This window comes from Miniopterus schreibersii, assembly GCF_964146895.1.
Source record: "Miniopterus schreibersii genome assembly, chromosome: 6".
In the NCBI taxonomy this organism is placed as follows: domain Eukaryota; kingdom Metazoa; phylum Chordata; class Mammalia; order Chiroptera; family Miniopteridae; genus Miniopterus; species Miniopterus schreibersii.
The window spans coordinates 85,390,908-85,409,581 of NC_138107.1; the positions used below are offsets into that span (position 1 = coordinate 85,390,908).

Genomic DNA, 18,674 nt, shown 5'->3' on the forward strand with positions numbered 1-18,674 from the left:
TATGTGCAGTCCTGTATGACTCACTTTTCAGGGAGCCTAAGGACCGACCGAGTGGGGTCTTGGACCTCAGCCTGGACTTCTTCCTTTACCCTCTGTTGGGACTAGCCTGAGTGGTGTGCATGGGGCTTGCTCGATGTTTGTTCATGTTGGTTAAAGGGGAGCAGGGATAGCAGTAATTCCAAATAGCAGGTACTCCTTAAAAATTACAGCAATATTTGGGATGCAATATTTGATTTCAGGTGGGAGGAAGTTATTTGGGGTCATATGAGTAGTAATGTAAGGAGGCATCCTGAAGGTGTGTGTGTTAAGGGGGAAAGGCTTAAATTTACCACAGATAATTCACAGTTGATCTTTGAGAATTAACTCTAAGTCATTAATTTGGGTGGTAACTTATATGTTTGTGTTTTAAAATGTGCCAATTTATATAATCAGCCATTTATGGAGCCAGTATTTTGTTAAGGATCTGCTCTGTGCATAGCGTGGTCTTGGGAATTAGTGGAAATGCTTCTCTCTCATTACCTCACATTGTACTGAACTATGTATTCCTCATTAATGTATTCCTGTCTTCCCCAACTGTGTTTCTGTTACTCAGCACAAATTCCTCCTTTCTTTTCCCTGTCAGCGGAGGGCCCGTGCCCGCTTCAGGCTGAGGTCCAGAACTTTGGGTCCGAACAGCATTTCCTAGTGTTCTGGGGTCGCTCCCCCACCTCTTCACATGGGACTTGCCTGCTCCCTTCTCTGCTCCGGCTCAGAATCTCCCTGTTTATGCTGAGTTGTAAACAGTGTTATCTCTCTCTTCTGCTTGTAAGCTGCTTATGTGCAGGGATTTCGTCTTATTCATATTTGTATATTCTACAGGGCCTTGGATGATTCTCTTGACATTTTATTGCTCAATAAAATGTTGAATATGTTGAATCAATACATGTGATACAATGGAAAATGCAGAGAACTTTCAAATCTACTGGGTAAAACAAAGCGTAGTTACAGATACCAACTAGAGGGGAGTCTTGCCAAGCTTTCTCTTTAAATTCTGGGTTCCGGACCGGCTGGGCATGGCTCAGCAGTTGAGCGTCGACCTGGGATCCAGGCGATCAGGGTTCGATTCCCGGTCAGGGCACATGCCCGGTTGTGGGCTTGATTGATGACTCTCTCATCATTGATGTTTCTGTCTCTCTCTCCCCCTCTCGTTTCCTCTCTCTGAAATCAATAAAGATATGTTTAAAAAAAAATAAAATAAAAAAATAAATTCTGGGGTCTGTTTGAATCAAGAGACAGAGATCTACCACTGATGTTGTCACCAGTTGGCCACATACTCCTAGAATTTTAAGACTGTCCTCTGTGAAAGGAGACGCATTCTGCCCCTCTTCGTAAGATTGTCGTGCAGTTAGTTACACAAAACCATATGTATGAGGGTAGTTTATTAAGTTTTAAAGTGCTGCTTAAAGGTGAAGTATTGATACTGTCATAAATGTTATTTTGGGACGTAGCTGATGTCAGTGAAAAAATTTTATACTGAGGTCTGTCTGGTAGTTAGTGTAGTAAATCATTTTGGAGAAGAGGCAGCTGCTAAGCCTTATGCTATAGTTTGTGGCTTAGGGGCTTTCCTATCGTGGCCCCAGGATAGAGACCAGAGAGAGGTTATGATAGAGGAGTATAAGGCAAACCCAAGGCGAAGGAGCTCAAACTCAGTAGCCTAACTTCTGTATTTTCTAAGGATGCAAAACGTTTCATTTTGCTTTTCTCCAGCGTAAGGTTGTCAGGCACCGTCTCTGGCGCGTGCTTCCTGCTCACCTTAGCACAGACTCATTCTGACTTTCAGCCCAGGACCGTGACCTAGCTGACCGCAGCTTCACCTCTCTGTTCTTTCTTGCTGTGACTCCCATTTCCTGCTAGGAGCTGCTGTCTCCTCTCTCTGAGTGGCAGGGATCTGGGTAGGTTGCTTCCCTGCTCCCCTGCTCCCCATTGGGAGTTGTGTCCTGTTGACCTGCCTCAGCAGTGGCTCTTTCTCTGGCTGTGGCAGTGTCTGTCAATGGCAACTGTAGGTCGGGGGACCGGAGGGGTCGAGGGCGAAGGAACTTCAGGAACCAATATCCATGGACACTAATTTATTCTGGTATAGCATCACTTGAAACAATTTTCCCTGAGATTCTCTGAAAAAGGCAAGCTCGAATGCAGTGCTTTTAGACTTCACTGTGATTCATTCATTAGCGGGGCCATGAAAGCAATGTATTGGACTACAACCAGAAATTTCTAAAAAGAGAGAGAATTAGAACATAAAATATGACTGCATCACACATGTAAGGGTGTCATGTGCTCAATGATGTGGTATAAAACATAATTCTTCTGATTTGGAGAGAAAACATTTGAAAGCCATCACTCTGATTATCTTTAAGTTCTTTTGGTTTTCTACCTTCTTTTCCTTTTAATGGAAAAAGAAGAAACTGGTGTTTGGTTTTTTTTGTAGTTCAGATAAAGTACAATTAGAATATGGACTGTTTGCAGGGTAACCCGATGGACAGGTGAAAGCATAGTTACTACATTTACCATGTGCAGGGCAGGTCTCCTGTGCTCCCCATCAGCTGCACGCCCGGACGTGGCACCTGGAGGCTCCCCTGAGGGTGGAGAGTTCCACGAGGGAGGATTAGAGCCTGGTAAAGATGGGGCACCCAAGCCCTAGCAGTTTATTTGTCCTGGACAAGTGGGGTAATCACAGTCTGCTAAGGAGGTGGCTGTGATTTGTAGGCTTCTTAGGCTCCCATGAGCGTGGGGAGTGGAGGACATTGGAAAGAGGTTCAGGAACCAAATGGCCAGATACTAGTGTTGCTGATTCTTTTCTCTGACAGAGTGTAGGTTATAAATGACAGTTGAATGTGGCACTCCTGGTTAGAGAACGTGACCATTCTTCCCCAGTTCCTCATAACTTGTCTTGAGCCAGTTCCTCCAGTCTTGCAAGCCACATTCTTGAAAGGAAACGGAATATGTCACAGGAACAATTGGAAGTCATGCCCCCTCCCCAGCATGTACAGTGAAAGTGAAAATCATTGTGGGATACTGTTTGAAACCTGGCCTTTTCATTTTAATGGTACGTAAGAAATTGTTTTCTTACTGTTAGAATAAAATAAAAATATGGTTTACTTAGAAATATTTTGGCCCAGTTGTCCTTATTTGTCATTAGACTGGGGGGCTGTCCCCTTAGGACAGTTACTTTATACCCCTCATGTTCTAGCAAAACACTCCAGTGACTTCCATATTTCCCCAAAGTCTACTGACTTACCTGCAGAGGTGCTTTGAGTGGACAAGCTGAAATTACACCTGTGTTATAGTCTAGTTTTTAGGGAGGTAACTACGATTTTATGATTATTAATCTTAATAGTGAGTAGGTTAGAATGCCCAATTTTACTGAATTGTTAATATAGAGGAGACAGTAGAAGGAAGTGAAAATTTGTTGAACATCCTACATTAAGTGAGTGTTCCTCTGCCTGCCCTCAGGTGTCTTTTTCTGTTAATAATTTTCGTATGTCAACATCCTGTATTTTTTCCTGACCAATCTTTTGGAAATATTTGGCACATGTTCCATCTGATAAAATAAGAAAAAAATTGCAGATCTTCTTTCTCAAGGGAAATAATTAAATCATTTTCTCTTTTATACAAACATTTGCTTTGAGATATATTGATATTCCAAGGACTGTGATACTTTTCCAAAGCATTTCCTCTTACCGCCTCAGCCTCACGATGGAGCACCTCTTTGCAGCGTCACCTGGCGTCCATGGGCTCATCCTGTCCGTTAGTTTAGGTGCTCAGTGACTCGAGATGAAGAGCTCTCCCCTCCCTGCTTTTGCCTTGAGTATGCGATGTCTGTATTGGTAGAGATTTTATATCCTAATAGTTTCTAAATTAAACCACCTAGGTTTTAAAATTTTAGTTTTTATTAAAAAAAAAATTTTTTTTTAACCCTAACCCGAGGATATTTTTTCGTTGCTTTCCACGGAGAGTGGAAGGGAGCGAGAGACAGTGATGTGAGAGACACAGATTGGTTGCCTCCCGCACGCGCCCCGACTGGGGCCCGGACGAGCCTGCTCCGCGGTGCGGGCCCTGGTCCAGCGCGGAACCCAGGGTTCTCCAGTTTGCAGCCCGACGCTCTAGCCACTCAGGCAAACCAGCCAGGGCTAAACCTCTAGTTTTAAAAACTTCAAAGCCATTGTGTACATCTTTTCTTTGTAGCTATTGTCTTTTTTACTCACAGGCCTCCCTTTTCAACCCCTTCCCACTCCTGCTGCTTCTCTTATGTTCTCAGGCCCCCGGCCTTCTTGTCTGTTGTTACAGGACTGTCTTCTAGAACAGAGCAAGGTCTCCACAGCATCCTTCCCTCCTCTTGTCCCAGCCCAGGGCCCATTTACAGCCTCTCCTGCACGCTTCACTGCCACATTGCTCCCACCCAGGGACTGTCATGGGAGAATGGAGGGAGCGGGGGTGGGGACAGGCGCTCAGATAATCCAGGGCTGTTTGTGCCTCTCGCTGGCTGAAATTGTGCAGGTTCCCCTACCCCTTGATCTTCGTAAGGAGAAGGCTGAGCCAGTGACCTGACACCCCTGCCAGTTCTAATAGTGCACGATCAAGTCACTCACAGTCAAGTGTCGTTAGGGTTACCCCGAGGGGGATGGGGGAGTGTGTGTGGATTTCCCGTGTTAAACAGTAGCTTATTGATTCACATGTGTGTTGGGTATATTTTTGAGCATCTTCTTCATCCCCCCTCCTCACCCCCACCCCAGTTCAGACTTTGATCCAGGAAATAAAATGCAAGGAATCAGTTTTCAACCACTTAGGGAAGAGATCGCTGCTTTGTGAGAGAGAGGGGTTAGTCATAGAACCATCTTCCAATGCTGACGGACTCCTTTCTTCTCACGCCTCATTATTTGTTATGAGTACATTCTGAAAGTCAGGGCAAAAAAGGCTGGTTCTGCTCACTTGAAGCCTGTTGTTTCCCTTGGTAGCACAGGACAAAGCCTGCAGCCACCTCCTTGCCTCCCAGCCAGTGTCGTTCCACTCAGGGAGGGTGCAGCACAGGTCCCCATACTCTCCCCTCTACTGAGCTCTTAGTCTCGGAGGGGAAGGAGAGGGGCACACCGACAGCCAGGCTGGGGTCTTGGCCCTCTGCGCTACCATTGCTGCTATTTTCCCCAGGCATACGTTCACCGTATAATCACTTACACTTGGGGGGGATGGGTTAATGAGTACATATTTCTCCCCTAAAAAATATCTTGTGCAACACTTACGACTGTGTAGTGTTAGAGAGTCATATTTAACACAATGTAGTTTTGAAATTCCCATTTTTGAGGGGCTTGGTGGTTTTTTACTCAAATTTTTATCAACTCAGTTACCAAAATCTTTTCTCTTCCTTCCCATTTCCCTCCCTCCCTCCCCCCTCCCCCCTTCCTCTCCCCTCCCTTTTGGCTGGAGAGGAAAACAGCAGGAGAAAGGCTATAGAATCAAGTAGCCCCTTCACCCTCAAAGGGTGCGCTGTAGACTGTTGGTAATAATACAGTTATATAGTTCCATTATAAAGAGAAACAACTTTAAAGCTGTATTTGAAAAATCATACACACACACACAGGCACATGCACACATACCAAGAAGGAATTTATATGCTTGGTATAAAATCCCCAAGGTAGAAGAGCCTGCTGTGACTGGTTTCGCTCCTCCTGCCCCCCCACTGTCAGGTTCATCTCCATAGAAGATACCCATTGCTTGTCTCTCCATTGGCTGTTTTAAAATTCTAGTCTTATTCTGGTAAATCCCTGTTTTCTCCATAGTTGTCTCAGATAGAGCAGTCTTTTCAATCTAGCATTCACTGCACATGTTCCAGCCATGCAGTTACAGAGTTGACATTGCAGCCTCAGCAAAGGTTATCTCTTTAAAATTCTCTGAAATTCCCCTTTGGCACATCCATTTTGGCAGCTGGGTTTATAGAGGAAAGTGGTAAAGCTCTTGGCTCTTCTTTTTGTGCTTTATAAAAATAGAAATCTCTGGCCAGAGGGCAGCTGGGCAAGAAGCTCCTTCCCCAGCCTCCATCAGTGGTACTTGCCTGTAATAAATGGTGTCCTTACCATGGGTGCAGGCGGACCAAATGGGTGGTTTTTTTAAAACATGAAAATACTGCAGCCCGACACTTATTTTAAAGTCTTACCAGAAAGCCTGCTGCTGTAGCATGTGTGTGCGGTACTGTTGTACTGTTTTGATTTTGATTTTGTAATCTTTTTAAAAATCGAAACAGCTCAAAGATTATATTCACTGATTCAAAACTACCTGTAGCAGTTTGGGCAATAATATAACAAGAACTTCAAATTGTTTTCCGATGAGTCATAGTCATTACTAAATAAATGACATCACGAGCCTCTTTTCTTGGGAAAGTACTTCTTGGATGGAGATAACGGCACCCCTGTGAGGCAGCACGGGCCTTTTCCGTTCTTTAAGGAGCCTTTTCCTGGAAATTGTTGCTTCTGTTAGCAGAACTGACCTATTTATTCCAATGGATGTCTCAGAGCCATTTATTTCTCCCGGTGCATACGGTGACCTCCACCTAGTGGAGCTCGGTGCAAGTCATGGCGATGCGTTTCCTAGTTGCTCTCCAGTTTAAAAATGACTGCACTTGTTGGTTTGGAAAAGACTTACTTTCCATTTTGCTTTAAATGTAGATGCTGGTAGCCTGGAGGTGAAAGCTTTCACATTAGAAGTGTGCATGGCTCCTTTTATTGTTCAGATTTCCCCTGATTATTATGTTATATGTAAATAAGGCACATAGACTCATGGGTGGGTTTTTCCTCCCCTGTGATAATTTATGTTTCTATATATTGGTTCTCTTTTATTCAAGAATAGGTGTATTAATTAATAATCTTTTGCTGTTAGGCACCCCTCCCCCTCACTAAATTTATATACATTAGAAATACGTTCTTTTTTTAGCTAAAAGTTTCAGAATGAGATTACCGTCGTGTGTATCACACACATACTTTCTCTCTGAAGCTGCATTTTTTTTCCTATTATGCTTCTGTTTTATCAGAAAGCTCACTGTAGACTTTATGGACCTGCGATATGGAATGCCCGTGATGGATCCTTGGTAAGAAGTTGTTTTAAAGTGCATAATTGCGGCACTTGAGCATAAAAACTACAATTATACACTTGTGTGTTAATTTTGTGTACAGTAAGACTTTAGCTCGCCACTTTCTGCAAATGAGAGGAGCGTTTTCCTCCAGTGAATGCTGCGTTTTATGAACGCTTAAACAAAACCCCCTGTGATCGGCTGGCCTGGAAGGAAAGGTGAAAAGAGCTGCGGTGGGAGGTAGAGGAGGGGACAAAATGTGTACTAGAAGTGTTCTTTGTAAAAGTAACTAGAAAAGTAATCTTACTTTGTGTGTGGCCATGTGTGCTGTGCCTTTGGAACCATTCATGATATTTTAGTTTCTATTCCACAATAAAGACTAACAGAGTGAAAGATAAGCAGTGAAAATAATCCAGGGACAGAGTGGGATAGATAGCAGTTGAGAAGGAACCTTTGATCCGGTAGAATGAAAACGGCGGCTTGCAATGGTTGACCATACATTTGTCAGTCAAATCTACTAGCATTAGGGGCGCTCCCTGAAGCTTGGAGTTAATTTTGTGAAAGCTAATGATGTACCACTTTACAAAGTGGATAATAATGTTCCAGAACTTGCTACCCTCCAGAGGTAGCATGAACTAGAATATAAATTAATTTAAGAAGGGTATAAATAAATTCATGGTAATAGAATGATAATGATTATGAAGAGGAAATAAAGGCTGTTTAGGACGTATCTCCAAGTTTTGGAAATTAAGGTCATGAGAGGCTCTGCCACTTAGTCTCCACAGCCATGCAGAATATGCACTCTTCAGAACGCTGGTCTGACCTAGTATTTGCTGAAGCTGTGATTTGCTAAATATAGAGCAGTTGGACTTAGAATAAGCAGTGAAATTTTGTAAGCAATTAATTATTGTAAAGCAATCTGAGAGAGAGTAGATGTGTAGTATTGGCACTGTTGTTTGTTTTATGCACTCTAATATTGTGTGTACCTGTTAAGGAAGTTTTAGAAAACAAATTTGTCATGTAAAAAGACTTACTACAGATGACGAATGAGAACTTTCCAACTTTGTTTCATAAATCAGAAGGTAAATGTATTTTCCAATGTGAATTAAAAAAATCTAAGCTGAAAGAGAGGTTAACGTGGCCCAGATATGTTGATTGTTTTTCAGTCTGTAGAACAACAGCAGTATCTGTGGCCTGGAAGTTGTCTGTCAGGAACAAGGCAGGTGGAAGTGGGCTCCATAGCAGCGTGAGCTGCGTAACTAGCTTGTTTTTGTCATCAGTCATCAAGTCTGTTCAGGGGTTGAAGACATAGTTTGACCCTTGAGTGCTTGGCCCACCCCTGCTTCCACTCCTGGTTGTCTTCTCTGTTTCTCAGGGAAGCTGCACGGAATTGGAAGGCATTCCGGCTAGTGCATGACCCATACAATAAGTGCTCGATATACATTTGTTGATTGTTTCTCATTTTTCAAGCCTGAAGGAGTGATTTCAGGAAATTGTGCAGGTTTTTTTCTCCCTTAGTCAAGCCTAAGGATAAGGTTTTCTTTTTAAAACAAGAAAATGGGAGGGGAAAAAAGAAACTAAATTGTTTAGAAGTCTCAATCGGAAACTTAGCTCGAGGGACTGTAGATTGTGGAGCAGTTGTAGGATCTTGACCTTGTAAACTTTATTTATTACCTTCTAGCACATTATTTTCGACTGGACATGTTGACATAATAAAATTTCCTCATGCAATTGGTTCAGCCACACATTGGCTTAGCATCTGAATTCCTGGCTGTGGGGAATTTTCAGTCTGTCTCTTATGCATGAAAAATAGTGTTTGATCTTTCTGTACAGTTGGAGGCCAGCAGACTTTACCACAGTAATGACTAAAGTGGGGCTGTTGTGATCTTAGGATTTTTCCTGGCGTTTCTGCCTTTTCATTTTGTAGAATTTACCTGGAGGGGCTCAAACCTATGATGAAAAACAAAAATTAAGGAGATTTCTGCTGTTAAAGATAAATTGGTATAATATACTTTTTGATAACTCTTAGAAAGACAGCAATAAATAATCCAAAATAAATTGCATTTTGTTCTAGATTCATGAAAAGCACTGGGCTGGTTTAAGAAATGATAGATAACGTTGTGGTGATGTTCTTTAGGCTAATTCTTTACTCACACACCACACATAAACAGAGCTTCATATTCAAAAATAGCGTTCTACTATATATATTGCTTTGTAACCTGCTACCCCTTAACCCCACCTCAGTAATCCATGGGTGGGACTTGTTATTAAATACATATCTAAAATAAAATTCATTAATTTTAAATGACTCTATGCTGTTTGATGAAATCCCCCACTTTTAAAAACCAATCTCTACTAATGGGCATTTTGATTGTTTCCATATTTTTGAGTGGGGGTGCAGTGAACTCCTTGTTACACGTATCATTTCATACTTGTTTTGTATTTTTCTTAAGATAAATTCTCAAAAGTAGAATTCTGGGTTAAAGGGCTATCCTCTCTATACATATTGTAACTTGCCTTAGATATTTGAATTTACATACCACCATGTTTATTTAAATATGCCCAACTGCTGTATAATATTTTGGGTTATATAAAGTGAAAATATGAAAATTCCCTGTTAAGCTCCTAGTAATAGTCATTATTTAATTATCAAACAGGAAATTTACATCTAGGCATAAGTAACATAGGGATGGTTTTAACATAAACATTTTAAAATGTGAGGAGAAAATTTAGGTGCTACTTTCGTTATTAAGTGTATGTACATATTCTGCCAGTATTTTTTAGTTATAAGGTACACACAGTAAAATGCTCAGATATTAAGTGTACATTTTGATGAGTTTTGACAAATATATATATATCCATGACCCACCACACCAATTAAGATACAGAATATTTTCATCATTCCCTGAGAGTTTCCTCAGGTCCTCTTCTAGTCAGTCCCCTGTCTCACAAACTCTGTTGTGATTTCTCTCACTGTAAATTAATTTTGCCTGTTTTTGAACTTCATAAAAACCGATTATACAGTGTGTCGAATGTGTATACATTTAATATAGTTCTTGAGGGAAGTGTAGATACCAAAGCGAACTGTGCTTCTTAGAACAAAAGGATCTGAAAGTGATATGAAAATTATATGGAGTAGAACAACAGGCCTTTCCAAAGGAGAAGCTGGACCCTTACCTTATACTACATATAAAAATTTCCTCAAAATGGATCACAGGCCTAAACATAAGAGCTAAAGCTGTAAAACTCTTAGAAGAAAATATAGGGGAAAGTTCATCACGTTGGATTTGGCAATGATTTCTTGAATGTGGAACCAAATGCACAGGCAACAAAAGAAAAGATAGATTAATTGGACTACATCAAAATTAAAAACTTTTGTGTATCTGAGGACACTATCAAGAGAACAAAAAGGTACCCACAGAATAGGAGAAAATATTTGCAAATCATATATTACATAAGGGATTAATATCCAGAATATAAAGTGCTCCTACAACTCAGTAACAAAAAACAACCTGATTAAAAAACGGGGAAAGGACTTGAGTACATTTTCTAAGTAATATAAGCGGCCGATAAGCATGTGAAAAGGTGCTCAACATCACTAATCATTAGCGAAATGAAAGGCAAACCTACGGTGAGTATACCACTTTACCCTATTGAACGGCTGTTAGAGAACAAGCAGAACATGGTATTGTCCAGGAGGTGGAGACACTGGAAACCTTGTGTGTGCTGGTAGGAATATGAAATGGTACAGCCACTGTGAAAAGCAGTGTGGCGGCTTCTCAAAAAATTAAACACAGGACTGCCATATGACCCAGCAATTCCACTTCTGAGTATACAGGATGGGGGAAGAGTAGGTTTACAGTTGTTTGTATCGATAAATAATAGTACAAGAATAAACTGTTTCTCGTACTCACAGCTGTAAGCCTACCTTTGCCCACCCTGCATATCTAAAAGAAGTGAAAGCAGAGACTTGAACAGATACCCGTATGCCCATTTACACAGCAACATTCACAGTAACCAACAGGTAGAAACAGCCAGGTGTCCATGGTGGATGACTAGGTAAACAACACGTGGGATATACTTAGAATGGAATATTTTTCAGCCTTAACAAAGAATGAAATTCTGATGCTATAACATGAATGAACTGTGAAGGCATTATGCTAAGTGAAATAAGCCAGACACAGAAGGACAAATAGTACATGATTATATTTATGTGAACGACCTAGAATAACCAAATTCATAGAGACAGCAGAATAGTGGTTAGCAGGGGTCGGGGGAGGGAAATGGGGAGTTAATGTTCAATGGGTATAGAGTTTCATTTTGGGATGGTGAGCTTCTGGAGGTGGATGGTGGAGCTAAACTGTACACTTAAAAATGGTTAAATTGGTACCCTTTATGTTAGGTGTAGCTTACCACAGTAAGAAAAGAACACTAGGTCTTTAATCTGGCAAGTTGAATCCATTGCATAGCATAAAGTTAGTATGTTAGAATTCAGCAGTGGGGAATTTTACCCCTATGAGAATGTCTGTGTTAAGTTTAGGCCAGTGTAAATTCCTTCTTTTGATCTTAAATTGTTTTCCTCCAAAAGGAGGAACAGACTGACAGATCCATAGTAGAAACTATGGTATTTTCCTACCATAACTTCCAAGCTCACATCAGGGTAGGTTATAATATCTGTTCCTCCAGGTGTTTTATGAGCTGTTGTGGAGATTGAACATTGGACTGGACCAGGGTGTACCTCCAGGCAGAAAGCTCTTACATTTATGTCAGTGGAGTGCAATTGATAGCATGTGATTTATATACCGATTCCAGGAGGGTCAGTCAGCGATATTCATTCAGCTTTTACTGCAGGCCCTGAGTTCTGAGCACAGTGATGAACTAAGTTGTAAAAGGCCCCAGATTCTCTGAACTTATGTATTCCAGTTGGGTGTGGCGGGGTGCTGGTGATCAGATAAATTTGAGAAATCCCACATTTAAAGGTGGATGGGTTTCTTATCTTTTAAAGGATTTTACAGATCCTTTAATGTGCTAATTAATATGCTATGCTTCATTTTGTAGCCCATGTATTTCTGAAACATTCTTTTACTCTAGAACTCATTTCTGACTTAACTTGGTTAGTGTTCCTTGCAGGAGCCATAGAGAAATGTTGGCATAAAGTCCTTTCTGCCAGAGATTTGCTAGGCTACAGGAAATTTGGAGGACCACAATGAAGTCTGTGGCTTAGTCCTGCTGCGGTGAAAGGCCTGGAGCAGATCAGGGTGCCTGGTTAGCAGTCAGGGCTGGGTCTCTGGAGCATAGGCCTCACCAGGCCTCTTGAACTGAAGCGGAGGACCAGGCACAGCTCTCTGGAGCCCGCGCCTCCTCCCCCCTGTGTGCTGGAGCGCCGCCGGTTCCTCTTCCTCTGGCTGGTGGTGCTGGAATGTGCGATTTGGCGGAGGTGACATCTTCATTTTAAATTATGAAATAATTTAGGCCTATAGAAAGTACAGAAACAAATATAGTAGGCACTTGTGTTACTACACCAAGATTATAGGTGGTGTTAATATTTTGCTATATTTGCTTCATTTCTCTTTTTTTAAAGGGAAAAAATGCAAGGCTGCAGGTCCACCCCATCTTTTCCCCTCTCCCCGCCTTAGAGAGTGTCATCATGTATTTCCTTTTCAATGCGTATGTTGGTACTTTTGCTATATATGTGTATTCGTAAACAATATATACTCTATTATGTATTAAAAATTTATACAAATGGTATCACACACTGCATTAACGTTTTGTTGCTTTCTTTTTAAATTCCACATTATAATTTTTTAGATTTGAACTATTTCGATATGTGGGTCTTACTAGGCCTTTTTAAATACTGTGTAGCATTCCACTGTATGACTGGAGGAAACACCTCCTGTGTTCGAGTTTGGTTGTATCCTCTGTCTGGCTCTGGTCAGCAGTGTTGCATCGAGCATCATCCTTCCTGGGACACATGAGTGTTTCATTGGCATGTATTTATTTACATGGAAATTGCTAGGCCTCAAGGCAGTGCACTTTAAACTCAGTGGGGAAACTGCTTTCTAAAAAATTCTTCAGAAATAAAAAGGGGAAGATAAACCTTGATCATTTCTTCAATTTTGAAGTCTGAGCATAAGGTTCAGGGTTAGGTGAAGTGAAAACAGAGCCTGGAATTCTGCACATTTAACATGATACAGAGGCATGAAGGTTAATACTCAAACCCTTTGTCAGAGTAGTTTCTAAAATAAATATTAAAATAAATGAATCATTTTGAGCTATACTTTTCCTCTCCAGCGTTTGAAAGCATTCCGATTTCTTCGAACATTAGAATACATTTTCTGCTACTGTGTGTGCTCACGCTCTACTTTAAGATCCTGCTTGTTTAGAAACGAGTGAAATAAATTCTTGTTTTTAAATAACAAACAGAAAAGCTATCATCCCAGGAATTTTCTGGAGGTTTCCATTTAGTATAGCTGAGAGCTGTTCTTTTTATTTAAACCATGCTGAAGATTCAGGGCATTTGATGGACAGTCGTGACTCAGAGGGTTAGCGGTTAATAGCTGAGGGCCCTGTGCTGTAGGGTGAGGCTCAGTGTTTTCAGCTGTTGGATGAAGCTGGACGTATGTGTGTCAGATTTGGGTGGTACACGTGATTTCAGTTTTATAACGTGTTCTTTCATTACTTTAAAATTTTTATAATTAGTAACCCTTTGAATGACATTCATTCATTAATTCAGCATTTACTGGTTGGCAGACCCTCTTCCAGGAAGCATACCAGGAGTGTGGGAGCTTATATCCTACATGAGGACATGCAGGGAATGCATGAACACAAAACTAAGGAGTTAACTGACCAAATCCAATCCCCTCCCCTCCCCTGCCCTCCCCTCCCCTCCCTCTCTCCCTCCCTCCCCTCCTCTTCCCCCCCTTCTTTTCTCTCTAAAAATCAGTAAAAACATTTAAAAAACAAAGCAAAATGAAAACAGTATTGATCATTAAAGAATTAGACTTCAGTTCCAGACAGCTGAAGTATTATATTTAGAAATTGCTCTTTAAAGGTAAAACTTAGAAAATAATTAATACTTTAGAGCTAACACTGCAACTTGTAGTTTAATAAGTAGTTGTAGCATCTGTGTAGAATTCCAAGTTGGATTGTTACATTGCTGGCTATAATGGTAATACGAATTAATAGAGAAGCAGCCTCAGTTTACAGGTGGAGATGTAGGGCAGGGGTCATGACTGACCATATTCCCACACCTGAGGCACGGGAGGACTTGGATTTAGGTTTTATACATGTCTAGTCCAGAGTCTTCAGTGGAACTAGAGTTAGTAACTTCTGTTCTATTCTGCGGCTCCCACGTAAGGGCAGTGGGCTAGCCGATTGGCCCCAGGCCCCAGGTCTGACTTCTAGCCCATTTAGGCTGTTATGGGTCACCTCATCCTAGGCTCACAGAGGGCGAGGTGCCAGTTAGGTTGGTGTCAGATGAATTAGACCATGTATCTAAGAGGAGAGCAATAGGTTTTTAATTGTAGGAGACAGTAGTGAAATCTCCCGGGCAGATGTGTTTGATGGCTTCCCCTCTGAAGTCTTCCCTCTTCTGCAGATTGCTGCTCTCGCCCTACTGAGGATTTGCGTATACACTTGCCCACCCTACCTGCCTCTCAGTCTGCCCCCCTGCACCCCAGCCTGCCCGAGAGCTTTTCAGAGGTGAAATCTATGAAGATTCTAGTACGTTGTGACTGCTGTAGTGCTAATAGACTCTTTCCTGTAACGTCCTGTTGTTTCGCTTAGAAAATAGAGCCCCCGCCCCAAACAACACTTCCATATTGTGTGAGGTTTCTGTAAACCAGAAAGCAACATATTAAAGTGCAATTCAGAGGGGAGTTTGCTGGCTGTGTCGACTGAACTTTGCAGTCATTTTAACACCGGCAAAAGTGTTATCTTAACTGCTTCAAATCAGACTGCAAAGATGCTTGTGTGAAATACAGTATTAGATATCAAATCAGACATATGGGTGATGAACGGAGGGTGTGTGTTGTGGGTAGTATAGTATATGGTATTCCAGCATGTGGAGTTGTATTTCATGGAAATTCTCTGGCTTGGCTTATGGCAGGGACATACATTCATTATGAGATATCAAGCTGTAAAATAAATAAAAGCAAAGAATTCAACTGTGCTGTTAAATGGATTTCAGTGCAGACTTGCCTGCTCTCCTGATTTAGGCTCCGTGTGATGGGCACCTGTGAGCCGTGGTGGCCGAATATTTTGTGATCATTGCCGACAGGTGTTGCAAATATCTCGATTGCTTCCAAAGGAATATGAACTTTAACTTTGTGACTTTGTGCATTTTTTCCTTTTACTTCATTGTATGTGTTATGAATTACAACACTAATTGATCTTAGAGGCCAAGTATTTAATATTTTTCTCCTTTTACCATTCCTTGTTTTTCATCATTTGATATTCTATAGTGAATGTTTTTTTCAAGTGTGTATCTGGAACTGATCACTGAATTCTTAAGTGTGTGGGCTTATGGGGCTCAAGTTCCTGAAGTTCTCAGATGGACCATATTGTGGTATTAACAGAGTGACTTCACCCTTCTCGTCTCGAGTGCTTTTTGCCATCCTGATATCTTGTTTTTCTTTTCCTCTCCTGCTCTCTCTCTCTCTCTCTCTCTCTCTCCCAATTAGAAAAAAAAGTCAACAGATTTCTCATTTGAAAAAAACATTAAAAAATATCAACGGTGTACTTATTGCATGAGGGAGGATGGGCTTTTTTTTTGGTCAATGATTTTAGGGCTTTTTAGGTGCATGTAAATTAGAGATGAGAAGACTCACTTAAGGCTGTATTTTGTTTATACTTCTGGATTTTGCAGTGCAGTACGCCATACTTTATATCATTACCTGTTTCATCAACTAGGAAAATACTATCCTTGTATTAGATATGAATATCTTTCCTTCAGGAACTTATATTGATGGTTATGTTATTTGATATTCATAGTATAATTCTAAAAGAATTTCATTTGATTGTAAAGTAATGCAGGTGGGTTTTTTTTTTAAGCAAAATAATCAATGGAAATGCTACTGTAACTGTACTGTATGTGCTACAGATGTAGTTGGGGAGCTCTGGCCTTTGTTGAAACGAACATGCACCCTATACATGCACCCAAACTACAAGCGTTCTACAAAATGTGAGTTTGTGAACGTGGACTGCTGGAGTTCATGTTCATCATGTGTGTTGTAGGAGAATGGATTAACATAATGCTGCTTTCTCAGCAGAGGCTATTTTCAAATGTCACTTTTAGAAGCCCCCACCAACCCCAGATTTTTATAAAGTTATCAGTATTTGCTATCTGATAAAAATGCTATTTTATATAGCAAAGTCAAATTATCTTTTGCCTTCATTGATAGTATGTGAATAGAAGGCAGGATGTCGATTTATGTAAGGGGAAGAGTATTAAAAATAGTAAATTGAGTTGCTTAGCAAAGAACCCACTTGTTTTGCTGAATTGAAACCATATTTGACTTCATTGAATTGCACTTTTGACTTTCGCTTTCTTTGCCTTGACCTTTTGACAGATGCCACCTCAGTATGGACAGCAAGGTGTGAGCGGTTACTGCCAGCAGGGCCAGCAGCCTTATTACAACCAGCAGCCACAGCCTCCGCACCTCCCTCCGCAGGCGCAGTACCTGCCGTCGCAGCCCCAGCAGAGGTACCAGCCGCAGCAGGTGAGCTCCGCCGCTACTGCTCTCCAGGCCTCTGCGGTCCTCGCCTGTGTTCAGAGGCCAGGCTCGGCTCTGAGACACCTTCCTGTCCCATTTAAAAAATTCTCTTCTTAGTGGGAAAAAACGTAGTCTTGAGAAAATGCAACATAACCTAACCTGAACTGTTTGCTATGGATGGGTGTGTGAGATGGAAGGATTGGAAGAACATTTAATAGCTTCTTACACTACCGCACAGTGACAGAGGAAAATGTCAGCCTTTTCAAGTTCTTTGTCATTTGTGTTCTGAATCTTTCAGGAAAGTCGTCTGTCACTTGGAGGCTTATTCAGGAAAATGGCTTGATCGATCAGTTAATCTTGCTGGTTGGCACATTCATGGTATTTTTATCTCGAAATTTTTTGTTTTTGTTTTAATGGCAAGACCACTATATCAAAGCATTGATGCCTTTGGCAGTGCTATTTTTCTTTAGCTTGTAAACAGATAATCGCTTCCATTACAATATATTACAATACTAAAGGGAATCATGTACTCTAAGTATATCAAGCAGTTTCTAGCTTAAATTGGCCTCATTAAATACTCCTGTAGGTTACTGGGCTATACCTTTTAGCTTATATTATTTATAGAAAAATAGAACATATGCATTTGGTAAAATTATTCAATTTTGTCTTGTTTTAGAGACTCATTGAGTAATACTAAGTCGTCGTGAGCTAGGGCTCTTACTTTGAAGCCAAATAAAACTTTCATACACTTCTAGTCATAAGCATCATAATGTAACTTTCCATGTTATACTTTTTTCCCTTCTTCTTTTTTTTTTTTTTTTTGTGGGGCTGGGCTGGTGAAGAGATGGGGTGACAGCGACTGTTCAGTTTTTAAAATGCTTTTTACACATCTTGAAGAGATTGTTGAGGCTAAGCAAAATATATAAATATATGAAGCTTAATTTTAATCTGTTCAGCTGATTTATTAAGTATTATCTTGGGCTCATTGGAGACTTCCCATGTGACTTTTATTTAAGAGTTCAAAAAGGAGTTTATGACTTCAAACAAAATACATTGAACATGTTAAATCCTGTCTTTTGCATACATGTTTTAAAAATTTTGTTATTATGTAAGGGATTTATGGAGGTAGGAATGTACATTATTTCCAAGTTATTTGTTCTGGTCTTTTATCAAAATATGGGAAAATAAAAAACCTTTCTCATTTCTTTTTCAGTAAGAGTCTGGTGTCTAGGTTTGTGAGATATAAAGTTATAGGCTTTTCAAGGGCTTTCAGAACTCACTGAACTTCTCTGTAGACATAGAATGTTTTGTCATGTCATCAGAATTTAGGAAGGACTCGATAGAGAGGTTACATTACTCATTTTACTTCAGTGTGCTAAAGTGAATCTCTGGTTGTAAAACCAATTTCATTAAGGGTTCTGCATGCCTGTCATTTCCTTCAAGACAAGCTCAAAATTTACTTCCTTTATGAGGCAGTCACTGATGACTTTTACCACATGGCAATTAGTTATTCAATATCCTTCACATTTAAATATTTAAAGCATACCACAGGCAAAATTTTATTTTAATGAATAGTATTTTAATGGGCTTAGTTTAGGCCTGTTTCATGCTTTGATTGATACTATCGTTGGGTAGGAAATACTATATAACCATGACTTTTTAACATAAATATTGTGTTTATTCTGAGAAAAACCAAACATTCCTCAGACTATGTTAGATATATTTTCTTGTTTTCATACTCCTTGTTTTTCAGTTTCGTTAAACTCATCATGGGACGAAGCAGTGGATTTGGAGATGTTTCCGTAGCCTAACCAGAGGGTCTGGTTTGGCAGGAACAGCTTGTTTTTTAGGGAATTTGATGCTCAGAC

General features: G+C 40.6%; 1 protein-coding gene across 2 annotated transcripts in view; it reads left to right on the forward strand.

Annotated features, from left to right (window-relative positions):
• ARID1B (AT-rich interaction domain 1B) overlaps positions 1 to 18,674 on the forward strand; it is a 349,992-nt gene that overhangs the window by 98,340 nt on the left and 232,978 nt on the right. For both annotated transcript variants that reach the window (XM_081139612.1, XM_081139613.1), the window contains exon 3: positions 16,663 to 16,812. In XM_081139612.1, coding sequence (XP_080995738.1) covers positions 16,663 to 16,812 — 150 coding nt within the window. The remainder of the gene's footprint in view (positions 1 to 16,662; positions 16,813 to 18,674) is intronic.